The sequence below is a fragment of the Labrus bergylta genome, chromosome 16 (genome assembly GCF_963930695.1).
Source record: "Labrus bergylta chromosome 16, fLabBer1.1, whole genome shotgun sequence".
Lineage (NCBI taxonomy): Eukaryota > Metazoa > Chordata > Actinopteri > Labriformes > Labridae > Labrus > Labrus bergylta.
In genome coordinates, this window is record NC_089210.1 from 21,553,162 (window position 1) to 21,565,694 (window position 12,533).

At 41.3% G+C, this 12,533-nt stretch overlaps 1 protein-coding gene across 9 annotated transcripts in view; it reads right to left on the reverse strand.

The window, feature by feature from the left end:
- Positions 1-12,533, reverse strand: part of sun1b (Sad1 and UNC84 domain containing 1b) — a 28,537-nt gene that overhangs the window by 4,786 nt on the left and 11,218 nt on the right. For 4 of the 9 annotated variants that reach the window (XM_065964830.1, XM_065964827.1, XM_065964826.1 and 1 more), the window contains 13 exons: positions 7,578-7,775; positions 6,879-7,123; positions 5,458-5,727; positions 5,187-5,321; positions 4,639-4,767; positions 3,756-3,839; positions 2,883-2,993; positions 2,650-2,769; positions 2,451-2,544; positions 2,066-2,124; positions 1,310-1,512; positions 925-1,200; positions 713-805 (listed from right to left, as the gene is read on the reverse strand). In XM_065964830.1, the coding sequence (XP_065820902.1) occupies positions 713-805; positions 925-1,200; positions 1,310-1,512; positions 2,066-2,124; positions 2,451-2,544; positions 2,650-2,769; positions 2,883-2,993; positions 3,756-3,839; positions 4,639-4,767; positions 5,187-5,321; positions 5,458-5,727; positions 6,879-7,123; positions 7,578-7,702 (1,944 nt within the window). In that variant the 5' untranslated portion in view covers positions 7,703-7,775. The remainder of the gene's footprint in view (positions 1-712; positions 806-924; positions 1,201-1,309; positions 1,513-2,065; positions 2,125-2,450; positions 2,545-2,649; positions 2,770-2,882; positions 2,994-3,755; positions 3,840-4,638; positions 4,768-5,186; positions 5,322-5,457; positions 5,728-6,878; positions 7,124-7,577; positions 7,776-12,533) is intronic. The other 5 variants (XM_065964828.1, XM_065964829.1, XM_065964832.1 and 2 more) reach the window with 5 other exon arrangements.

A 12,533-nucleotide genomic window follows, 5' to 3' on the forward strand; every position in this document is an offset into this window, starting at 1 on the left:
GTCTATGCTGTTATAATATCTCCTTATCTTGAAGCATGATTTGACTCAAGGCTTTGTGTGACTGCATGTGTCTAAGTTTGCTTTGTTGTGGTTTACCATTGACCTCTTGTCTCATAATTTGTACTTTATTGTGTATTATGATCGTAATGCTTTAATTAATACATTTATTTTTTTAGTTTTTCTTATTATTGTGGCAATTTTGACTTCCACAGCTAATTACCGGTAAACACTGGGGCACTGCTGTTGAATCATGTTTCAAAACTCAATATCACTAAGTTACAAAAGCTCATTGAAGCTGGCCTGAGAGCTGCTAAAAAGATGATCCCAGTGAGCTGGAAGCCTCGTCACTCCCTCACCAACAGGCACTGAGTCCTACCATTTATAGCTGTTATCCATGTGGAGTTATCAACTGCTCCAGTAGAGGGAGCTGCTGAGACAGGTCTACATAGCTGGGGCTCTGCAGCCGATTCGCTGAAAGATCTCTTATAATTCTCTCTTCCTTAACCATGGTGTCTGCCATTGTATTCAATAATCATAAATTATTACATGTGCCTTTTTGTATAAGAATGAATATTGAGGATGTATGGTCTCTGTGTTTGTTTTTTTGTTATATTTATATGTAAGATATATGAGCCATCTTGCCACAATTCACTATGCATTTTTTGAATGCATGTGTTTTCTGAGTGCAGGCAGTGGCATCTGCTATGCATACCTCAGTTTTGGCAGCCAGAGTGCTCAGCAGAAGTTCTAATTCAGCCAGACGTGATGCATGACTCTCTTGGTGCTCTTTCTGCTTCTCTTCGCTCTGCATGGAGCAGAGGTTTAGAAAAAAACATGAGACATTTATTAGCATGCCAACATTGACTTTTATCAACACATCACTTTTAAAACTCAATATTACAACACTTATTCTCATCTCCATACCTTTACTATGTTAGTGTTCTGCTGTTCCAGCTCTCCCCTCACGACGCCCAGCCTCTCCTCCAGCAGGGAGGACACCCACAGTCCCAAGCTCTCCCTGTCCGTCTGAGTGTGGAGCTGCTCCTTCAGGGTGCTGTAGAGACCCAAAACCTCCACATGACGCTGCTCTTGATTTTCGTCACCCTTTTTGACGCGTCCCCACAGCAGGGCGAGTTGCTGCTCCACACGTTCCAGTCGCTCTAAATCAAGGCTAGAGACGGCCAGCGGGGGAAGGATCGGCTAGGGAGGAAGAGAGGGTTTGAAATGATATATTTTTCAAAGTCATATTGGGATACAGTCCATTATTTTAGAAGATTATTTGCTTCATTTTTTTATTTCAGTGTCTTACCGGTGCCTGTGAGACCGGTGTAGCTGGGGTTTGTTCTAGTGGAGTCTCTGGTGCAGGGACGGGGACAGAGGCAGGAGCTGGAGCAGAAGCTGGCACTAAGTTAGACAGGAGGGCTAGGGGAGAGGCAGGACGCCACTCGGTTAAGTTAATGGCCGGAAGGTAAGCGAGCAGGGCAGCAGTGGACGGACCCCAAAACCATAAAGCTGCATGAAGACAAAAGACAGCGAAGGTTCAACAACACTCACCGCTTGCAAAAAAACTCAGAATGTGTAGATACATTTTGATGAAGGGTTTAAAACATGTTTTTTTAAATTACTGGCAATTTCTCTGCTTGTACCTGCCCTGAATTGTTTGTAAATTGTGTTAAGATATATAAATTTAAGGTAAAGATGAAGCTGTGAGAACATAGCATTTTGGCCTCAAATGTTTTCATGCTTATTAAAACACAACCCATACAGACTTTATATTTCATAAACTTCAGGACTTGAGAGAGAGAGAGAGATGGAGTAGTCTACCAAGAACAAATGTGTTCATGTGTTCAATGTGTTCTTGTTTTGTTGTTGTGTAAGTTTAAGTGAGCAATGCTGAAACAGAGTGGAGGAGCTCACTAGAGGCCCAGCAGGCCTGACCTGAATCTGACGCTGAGTATGCAGCAGACTCTCGGGATGTGTGCTGGTTTGGACAACTATTGCTGTGGAAGGACTTCTGGCTGTTTGAGCTCAATAAATAGGTTACGCCTGTGTCTTTCACACTCACCAAGAAGGAGCAAAAGGGGTAAAAGGAGCAGCAGGAGTTTCCAGAGCTTGGGAAGGCACCTGAAACAAAGTCACACACCGGTCAGATGAAACAGAACTGACAGGAGTTCAAGTCATTATTTCAAAAAGAAAAGAACCTCAGTGAATCAGAACTTTGATTCATGACATGATGCATTATGAATAGGATTGCAGTATTTCAAAATAGTAGGGAATTAAATACATCATACTAGCTTTTGTTGGAAGTGTAAATAAAAAAACAATAATGAAAAATAGTGTAATGCATTTGTGAAATATATGATCACTTTTAAAGAGCATGACTTGTAAAAAAAACAAAAAAACACTCAATTTATTCATTTTCACTCATTCAAGGGGGAGGATTCTTTTACCGTGTCAGAAAGAAGATGTTGAGGAGAGACATGAGAGACACCAGCTGGTACCATCCTGATGCAAGAAAGCACAGAAGTCCCCTGCCTGCCTTCACTGCACACATTGAATAAATATGAAAAGAAAAAAAAAACATTCAGACCACACAGACAGAAGCAGGGAGGCTGCTTATTTTCTAGGAAGACAAAATGTGCGGCTGACCTGGAGCTGCCAGGAGCATCCAGAACAGAGAGAGCAGCCTCTGCAGTACGGTCCCAGCTCCTGAGCCCAACGCTTTCCCCGCTCTCACCACGCAGTAACCCGGCTGGAGGAGGCAGTAACCTGGACGAAAAAGTGGAAGGAGGGAAAATGTCAGCATGTCTAAACTCAAGAGTCCTATCTTTGTAACAGCACATCTACAGGCTTTCATCAACAAAGACAAAGTGCTAGTTAACCTGTGTAAGCTAGGACGCTCCAGAGCACCCCCGCCAGGCGCTGTGATCTGGAGGACTTTGTCAGGAGGACGGTTTGTGTTTCAGAATGCTGCTTCCCTTTACAGTCATCGCCTGCGTGCACCAAAATAATGGATAGCAGGCAAAGAAAAAACAGAAAAACAAAGGATGTGTAAATAAAAGACATTACGATGGAGGCAATGACAAAGTAAATAACTTAAGACACAGAAATATAAAATGCAGAAGAAGCACAAAATAATGAGATGTATTCAGTAAAAAAGAAAATTCAAAAGGCCACTTGCATACATGTTGCACAATGACTGAATGACATATGGCATGCACAGCTTGACACATGTTGCCATGCAGTGACTCATGATTGAAGCCGATTCTACAAAAAGGGGTGCTAAATACACGTCAGCCTTCAGACATAATATCACTGCCTTTCTATTGATACAAAATGCTTATTTTGTTCCCTGGATGAAGCTGCAGACCTGTTTTTGTAACTTGTTTGTCTTTATTTTCTGATTTTAAAACTATTTTTCATTTATTTTTTTTACAGGGGAAAGAACCACTCAAGATTTTCCAACAATCTGTTAAACCCCTTTTAACACTATCAGTAGTACCAAATGAAAAAAAAAACTTACTAAGAGCTTGTTGTGTGTATTAAGGTGGGGGATAATCATGACTTTGGAGGACCAACTTGACCAGAGAAGCAGCAGCGGGTCACATCGGTCAACATGCTGCTGACTTTCTAAAGCAGTTCACACAACCTCTGCTCGCTGGTGTGAACACAGGCCACGCATAAAATTAACTCTGTCAACCATGGCAACACCAAGACAACCAGAATGGAGAGAAAGAAAGTGTGTGTGCGCTTACATAGGGAACCATTGAGTTTAAGATGTGACGCATCTTCAGTCATCAGCCCCTTCACGTTCATGCTTCCACAGTAACTTGAGTGGGCTGCAACATACAGACAACACATGTATTCACTTTTTAGAATCATGTTGCCTGAGAGGAGTATGAAGAATGACTGACGATGATCAAGTAGAAGAGTAAATGCAGTTGTCACAAATCGGAGGAGGGGAGCAGCTCTCTGCCTAACTGTATATAGAAAAATCAACATTTAGAGTATGAGAGAGGATATACAGACGATTGCTGGAAAAAAAAGAAGAAAGAAATGACGGAAACTGATGATTCAGAGTTTATCGTATTATGCTGCAGCTGTAAAAAGAAACAGCTTAATTTAGCAGAAGACTAGAAAAAAAACCAGACCATGCACAAACTCAATATGCCGTCAAAGAGTATGTGCACGCAAAACAAAATGCTAATTTTGTTTACTGACTGCATACCATGATATTTGTTGTTGTGATTGACAGTTAATTCAACTGAATATTGATATAATAACTAATGTGACTTATTTACTCCCAATAAAATGCAACTTGTACAACATGTGATAGCCATGTTGGATTTCTGGATGTACAGTTTTGAATTGTGTTTCTACTGTAGTACACTTCCTGCTACAGAAACAGAAAACAGTGGAGTGAAAGTGAAGACTGAATGGACTGAGAAAGAAAGAGATGAGAAAGAGTTCCTTTAAAGTCAGTTCAACAACATGTGTATCAGATTATGAGGCTCTTTTCCATGATCAAGAAAGCGGGAGCTGAGGAAGGAGAGAAATGGTGACATGAAAGTTTATTAATAGAAGAGCAGCACGGGAGGTCAGGAGCTGTGACCCACGACCTCCGACCTTAGCTGGTACCTTGTCCTTCATAGCCTTTTGACCCGTGGCCCATCACCCTGTGGAGAGTGTTCTGCTTTAACAGCCACAGTTGGGACAGACTGGAGGACGCTGCTCGTCTCATGGAGTCGGAAAACGAAGTTAACGCACCTGACGGCAAACCCGGGTGAAAAAGATTACTGTTAGTTTAAAAACACATTCAAGGCACCGCTAGAGACACAACATAATGTGAACAAGAATAAGTTATAGCATGAAGAATAAGTTATAGCATGAGAATGAAGTGAAGAGGATGAGAGAAACGTCAAGAGGCTGTTGAAAGATAAGGAGAGAGATAATAAGGTTTCATGTGAAATAGAAATAGACCATGACTCAGCCGGAAACATTAGGCATGACGACGAGAGCTCAGGCTGAAATAAGTGTGGAGATTTAAATTAGCTGGAGAAGGTTTATTTTTCACTTCAAGCTGATCGACTTGGGTAAAGCAGCCTCAAGAAAAGACAGAAGAAGAAAGAGAAAACAGAGAATGATGGGTAATGCATGGAGAGCAAAGGTAGTCACTTGTTTTATACCTTTTCCTGGAGGGCTTTTGACCCTTGAACCAAGCCAGAGCACATTGTTGTAGAGCAGGGTGACTAAGGTCACAATGGGCGCCAACGCTCGTTTGCTGTAGCGCATACACGTGTTAGACACAGACACCAGCACACCTGGAGAGAGATTTTACTACTATTATAGTCTCATTATCACAACATCATAGTTCCATTAATCTCACTAAGAGAGAGAGGAAAAATGGCAGTCTGACAATGTAGTATGACATTTGAATCCAATCAAACAGCGTCTCACCTGTCTTGTTCCGTCTACTCCTGTCTCTGGAGTACACACTTGTGAAAGGCGATGAAGTGGAGGAGGAGAAGAGGGCATCTGTGGAAGCTACGGCAGCCTGAGATGATGATGTTAATAGTGATGAAGACTGCGTGCTATGGGAGTCCGTCTTATGAGAGTGAAGAGAGCAGTCTTTGCAGATGTACCCATTGGCGAGGGAGGTGTGGGACTTGGACGCACTGGCGTCGCCGTTGATAGTCGACGAATTGTGGTCAGAGCTGTGACTCCGCGCTGATGGAGCAACAAGAATGCAGATTAAGAGCCATTCCTCTATTACCACTCAGGGTAATAATAAATACATTATGATGTTACTAAGAACGTATGCTTTTCTTTGACTTAAACAGTGTTACTAGTCAAGAGTTCACAAAGAAACAGTAAATACCCTCAGTGGTGGAGAAAATGGTTTAACTTTTTAAAAGTCTACCATTTTTAAAAATACTTAGCTGTAAGCCAAAGTCCTGCATTTCTAACCTTACTTAAGTAATGGTACTTTTTGGGAAATGTGCTTAAAATAACCAAATTAATTACTCAGTATGGTGAAATACCTTTTCCTCTCTGCAGCTACAATGGGCTCTGAAAGTGTAACCCATTATTAGCTACCCAATGATAAGCTTCAACTTCTGTTAATTGGCTCATTAAAGGTTTTTTTTTTTTAAATCTTCATCTGAAAAGTGACTTTTAACTGCAGCTGCAAAAATGGAGAGAAAGTACAATAGTTCTGTCCACAATAAAGAGACAGAAGTTTAGTCTATGAATACAATATGAAGACAGAGAATTTAAAATATCACTGCTGCTTTTTTCTTGACTTTTTATATATTTTCTTACAATAGTTTGTTAATTGTGGGAAATAAAAACATAGGAATGTAGTTCATTTTGAAATTGACTAAACATATTTAAAATATTGACCATGTGTGAAGTATCAAACCCCAACTAGTATTTATCATTGTTTACTTCAAAGTGTTTCAGACTCTTGTTTACTATTTTATTTCACTTCTAATACCTGACAGTACTTCTGTTTGCAACTAGCGTGTGCGTTTATCTCATCTAGATCAACAGTGAATCATAAATGACCTCGACTCTTGATTAATGTCTTTCTTTTTCCTTAAGAAGTTTATGAAAGTGGTAAGAAGCAGGATTGAAAATGTGTTACAAAACTCGGCAGCCCCAAAAAATGATGATTGAGCCAAATGTGTTTTCCAAGACAGGCTCAATTATTTAAACACAAAAACATGTTACTTTAAATTAAGATTATTAATACATCTCTTAAGGGAGGGTGAATATGTTTATTGTGTATGTGGTAGGATATATTTACAAGATGCTTAAGTAACTTCTTAATTTTATTGTTTAAACACAGTGGGTCATTTGTGGATGAATAAACTGACCCCAGTGTCCATCCACAGATGTGGAGGTTGTGGTGATGGTGCGTTGTCTCAGGTGGGACTGGTCGACGATGGGGGTTAGCAGCGAGGCATCACACTCTTGGTGGCTCTCCTGAACGCTGCTGCTGTTGATGGGGGTGCTAATGGCTGAGAAGGCGAGGGTTTTCCGCGGTGTGGCGGTTTGAGTCTGACTCAGGGAAAGGGACAAGGAGCCGGAACTGGACTGCTGCTTTTTGCTGCGCAGCGTCCTGATAGAGCAGAGAAAGGAAACATGAAGAGGTGTGAGTTTGTTGCATGTATGGGGCATAGAAGACCACTAGAGAGAGGTCTATAGTTAGACAAGTCTCAAATACAAGTTCTAGGGATGGCCTTAAATAGTTGACTAAACCTTTAGCTATCAAAGTATCATATTAAAGTTTTGGCAGATATTTTCATGATTACAGATGGAGTTTTTCCATGCACAACAGAGCTGCAATAAAAAACAATTTCATGGCTTTACAAGATGCTTTCATCTTCTTAGACCCTGGGATTGAGCTGAATTTAATGTACTTCTTCTTCAAAAGGTAAGGGGTCTTATCATTATATCACACAAAAGAGACTGAAATAGTCAAAAATACCTAATATAAATAGCAAAACAGAGATTTACGAAAACTCTTTGGTAAACAGACAAATAAGAGCGTAAGCATCCTTTGCTAGTCTCACCGCGTCTCTCTCCGTGTGCTGGTGTAGCTGCTGCTGCTACTGCTGTGGTTCTGAGAGTAATCAGCCAGACTCCCGTTGTCATAGTGACTGGCACTGGTCTGCAGACGCAGGCTCCGCCGTGACATCCTGGGTGACTCGTACACGGCAGCAATCTGGTGCTCCTTCTCAAACTCTAACGCTCTTGTGGAGTAGCTGGAGCTGAGAGAGAACAACGAGCGAAGAGCGGAAAAGAAAGAGCAGAAAAATAGGGGAGAAGAGACAAAAAGAAAAATCGTTTTGTTTTGTTTTTTACCAGGAATTGCACAACATTCCATTATTTATTATCCAAGAAGAGACAACAAACAGATGTGGAGCAACTTTCAACCTACGATTAATGGTAATATTCAGCCCTTTATTCTAATGCGTGTGTCATCTTCAGAAAGTCAGCTTTAGGAGGGCTTTAGTGTTGAACAAACACAACACAGGGACAAACAGTCCGTTTAGAGAGCTCTCTTGCTGTTGTTCCTGCAACTGGCAGATTGCCTGCCAGGAAGTGACTCAAACACAAGGGAGTGAGAAAAAAAGACAATGAATAGGAACATTGTGTCTCTGAAAGTTAAACTGAGATATTTTTACAACTTTTTTTCCAAAGTATGCAAGTAGGGTGAAAAAAAAAAAAGCTACTCTACCAACAGCAAGCCAAAGCCAACTTTAAGTGGAAACACACCATGTCGTGTATGTTTTCAAATTTGACTTTGGCATGCGTTGTGCAGCTGTGAGTCACAGTGCCACACCCACCTGGCAGTGTAGGCAGGCAGAGTCAGGGCAAACATTCAGCCTCGACTAACAGGGGGCAGGGCAGCAATTTGAAAAATCAGAGGAAACAGTAAAAAACATTTCTACAAACTTTTCTTGAGCAAATGAAAAATAATTCCAGTGGCTGTGCCTTCTTTTTCTACAGTGGTAAATGGAGTGCATATCATTAGCACAACACAATCATGATGTTTACTTTAAACCTACAAAACTGGAATTGTTTGATCAACTAAACTGAACTGGAATGACCTTTTCTATGCTGCACTCTCTTTTAGACTGTTTACACCCCTCAGCATGTGGCTCAACTGGGGCAGGCAGAATTACTCCACAAGCATGCAGGGAAGGGTGGAAGGAGCAGAGGAGGAGCTAAGCACTTTATATGTCACTGGAGGAAAGGAAGGAACTCAGAGTAAAGGAGGGACCTTCCCGGAATAAAAAGACCTGTTTGGTTCACACCACAAGTACAGAGTGCCTGTCAGTGGCCTTTGGACTGCAGCAGTGAGTATATCAATGTTGAGTCTTTGCACAAAAGGCACACTTCAGTGGAGACTGAGAAATATCGGCAGTATGTCTATGCATGTGTACATGTTTATAAAGACCAGGCATGTTGCTCTGTGGACCCTCCTCTGGTACTAATACCCTTAAGATTACAAACTCCAGCAGAGAGCCAATTATGTACTTTCATCTTTACTCTGCCTCCTGCTCCAACTGGCTTTTCTCTAAACACATGACCAGTGCCACACCTCTCTCTCTCTCTCTCTCTCTCTCTCTCTCTCTCTCTCTCTCTCTCTCTCTCTCTCTCTCTCTCTCTCTCTCTCTCTCTCGTCTCTCTCTCTCTCTCTCTCTCTCTCTCTCTCTCTCTCTCTCTCTCTCTCTCTCTCTCTCTCTCTCTCTCTCTCTCTCTCTCTCTCTCTCTCTCTCTCTCTCTCTCTCTCTCTCTCTCTCTCTCTCTCTCTCTCTCTCTCTCTCTCTCTCTCTCTCTCTCTCTCATCTGTTCTGTTGGTCTGATAAGACAAGAGTTAGCTTAGCTGTCAAACCTTAGCAAGAAGAATCAGTAGTGGTTGAGAACCTGTCGTCAACTATCTGCACAACACTTCTTCTATTCGTTCCATCATTAGTTATCAATCTTCATCCTATTTGTTTAGTTGGACCCTAATTTAATGTCTTTAATATCTCTCACATAAACACAACTCAAAACCAAACCGGCTCATGTGTACTATTTCTGTGCTCCTGCTCCTCAAGTGTCTGTGTGTGACACAACACTTGTCACCCTGGATTTTCCCGTCATATAAATGTGAAAAACTATCTAAACCTTCAAACAAACCCTCCCTCAGAAAACATGCAGGCTGCATACAAGCCATATCACTATCAAGTTGCTAAATCACTTGAAAAGGTGGTAAAGTATGAAAACAGATGCTGAGATAAAAGCATGCCTTAAGGTGACATCTGAGCCAAAAAACATCAGTGTAGCATTTTTCTATACAAAGAAAAACATGCAACATCAATCAAAGAGGAGGCCTGTACTATATAGCGAGTTCAACACACCAGGCTCTCTTCACTGTCCTTTGCACTGAGCTTAACAATAGCAGTCTCACTAAGCAGTCACACAACGCTAGTTATTAAGTCAGTAAGTCAAGTCTTGGTTCCTCGAGCTAGCCAGGGGCACAGGTAAAGGAGCCGTTTCTGCAGCATATCAATCCTGAACAATCCTAGGACTTCTGGCAGCATGTGTTACAAACCAACAGCAAACTTGAATTTGCAAATATTAATAAGTTTAACACAAAGTAATGACTTAAAGAAACACAGATGCAGCAAGATAACTGGCAAAAAAATTGCTGACAGGGTGACGTTTATTAAACCATGGCTACATCCTCAGGAATGGGTAGATTTGTATAATCCATTAATCAACAGGTTGGTTCATTATCTTTTTATGGAGTTTTCTACTTATTCCTCCAGCTGCAACACCATAAAACAGATGTTGAGAAAAAAAGATCCAACAATAATTCATACATAAAATTCAACATACCGGTACCTCTTTCAAATACAATTACAAGGCTTCATGGCTTCAATCAGAGTCTTTGTGGGATGACATTTGTTAAAAGCAAATCAAATCTCTCATATGACAATCATCAGGTCTTAAGTGTTTTCCTGTATCTGAATGCTTTCCCCTTCTCCCTCTCACAGTCTAAGCACTTACTGTAGCAACAGAATCCATAGATTTTATTGGTCAGTAGGTGGTGCTTCATGCTGATCTCAATCACAACCTGCTCTGGAGCAGGTTAGGTGTGCAGGGTAAATTATCATGGTTATGCAAGTCACAGAGAACCACCTTAAGTTACCTTGCGAACAGAAAATCCAGCTCTGTAGTACAAGCCTAAGATTATTTACTGAAGATTTATTTGTCATGTCACTGACTGAGAGCCTGGGGCGTGGAAGCCCTTGTCTTGGGTAGGGCAGGACAGGGCGTGTATGAGAAGAAAAACACACCTCTGTCTGTGTAGCCTACAGCCAGGCACAATCATTAATGTATCCTTCTGCTCTACCTGGCAACTCATGAACATAGACACATAGGTCATGAACACTGAAGTGAGAATCTCTTGTGGCAACAACAATTCTGTTTACTGGCAAATTTTTTGATTCCAGCCAGTCTCCTCAGAATCCGTAAACAGTGTTTAATTAGTCTGAAAACTCTTTTCAGTTGTTCCGGGGATCCAAATTGATCTGTGGGCCGCTCTCTCCCCGGCGGCTCCCACGGCCCACATCAGTGATAAAAATAGAGACGGACACAGTGCTGTCAGGATTGAGCAAAGAAACGGATGAAGAGACGGACCTACAGTACTGAAAGAAAGAAGACGCTTCCATCCTGACTTTCCGCTTCCTGGAATCTCTCCTTACATAACACAAGGCTTTGATACTCTTCCCACACTCAGTGGGCACAGCAGCATTTCTAACACACAACTACACACAGAATCAGATCAGATATGATTCTACATTTTAGTCATTTATACATTGTATTTTTGGTGATTTGCTCATTTTTATGCATAGCAGTGATGTAATGAGCACAACGGTGAGGGGGGGGGAGAACTGATGCAGTACTGAGAGGGGGGGGGCAGTACTAACTGATGCAGATTGACTGTACAACTACAACATGTATCAAACCTCTTTTGCTGTAAGAAGAAGAAGAATATAATCTACATGCCACATTTCAGACAGCCTCAGGATGAAGCGAGTGGATCTGGGTCTTTCATCCAGGTGTAAACTCCACATGATGAATCATTGAGAGAGTATTTGCCCGTGAGGTGAACGCACCATAACTCGAGTGAAAGGCTCGTCAGGATATCGTACCCTGAAGACAACAGCCTGGATGCTATACGACAGTGTGGGATTCACAGCAGCCAGCACAGCTACCGACACAAAACCAATTTGTTGTCATTTTTAAACTTTTATCCATCCAGAGAGCCACTGAAGACAAATCCCTCTGTGACAAAAAAAAGTAACTCCAATAACATCCCTTCTGGTGAGTCTACACCAACAGCGCCATGTTTGGTTTGCTGCCACTGAAGGGACTTGCCACCCACCCACCTTCTGCCTGCTTTGCATGTGTACGCAAATTTTTTTTTTAGATTGCATCACAAAGCAGACACACTGAGACATTAAGTTTACATGCAGGAACAATGACCTGTTTCTCTACCATACACACACTACTGTGAATATATGCATTTCAATACAGCTATACACTCTTGAAATTTAAAGTTGGAAAAAAAAAAAAAAAATCAGGTTTGCTTCCATCTATTATTTTTATTTACCTATCTGCTGGTTATTTTCTAGATCAACTACTTCTAAGCAAAGGTCAATATATACATTTCAGAAAAGTAAGAGAAAATGCCTCTTATCATTTCTTTAAAACCCAAAGCTATTCTGTTTTACAGTCAGAAATAATTGTATTAACCCAGAGGTAGGTTAAAGAGGCACGCTAGACACAAGACAAAAACACTGGCTGTGGCCTCACATACATTATACATGCTTAAATCTGACAGCTTCTATAGAAACCATGTGGCCTGCTAATCTGAACTTCCAAACCACAAGTGTGATTACAAAAGCTTAGTCAGATACTTGCCAAGAACATACTCCAACAACACAAAAAAAAGTTTTTACGAGACGAGG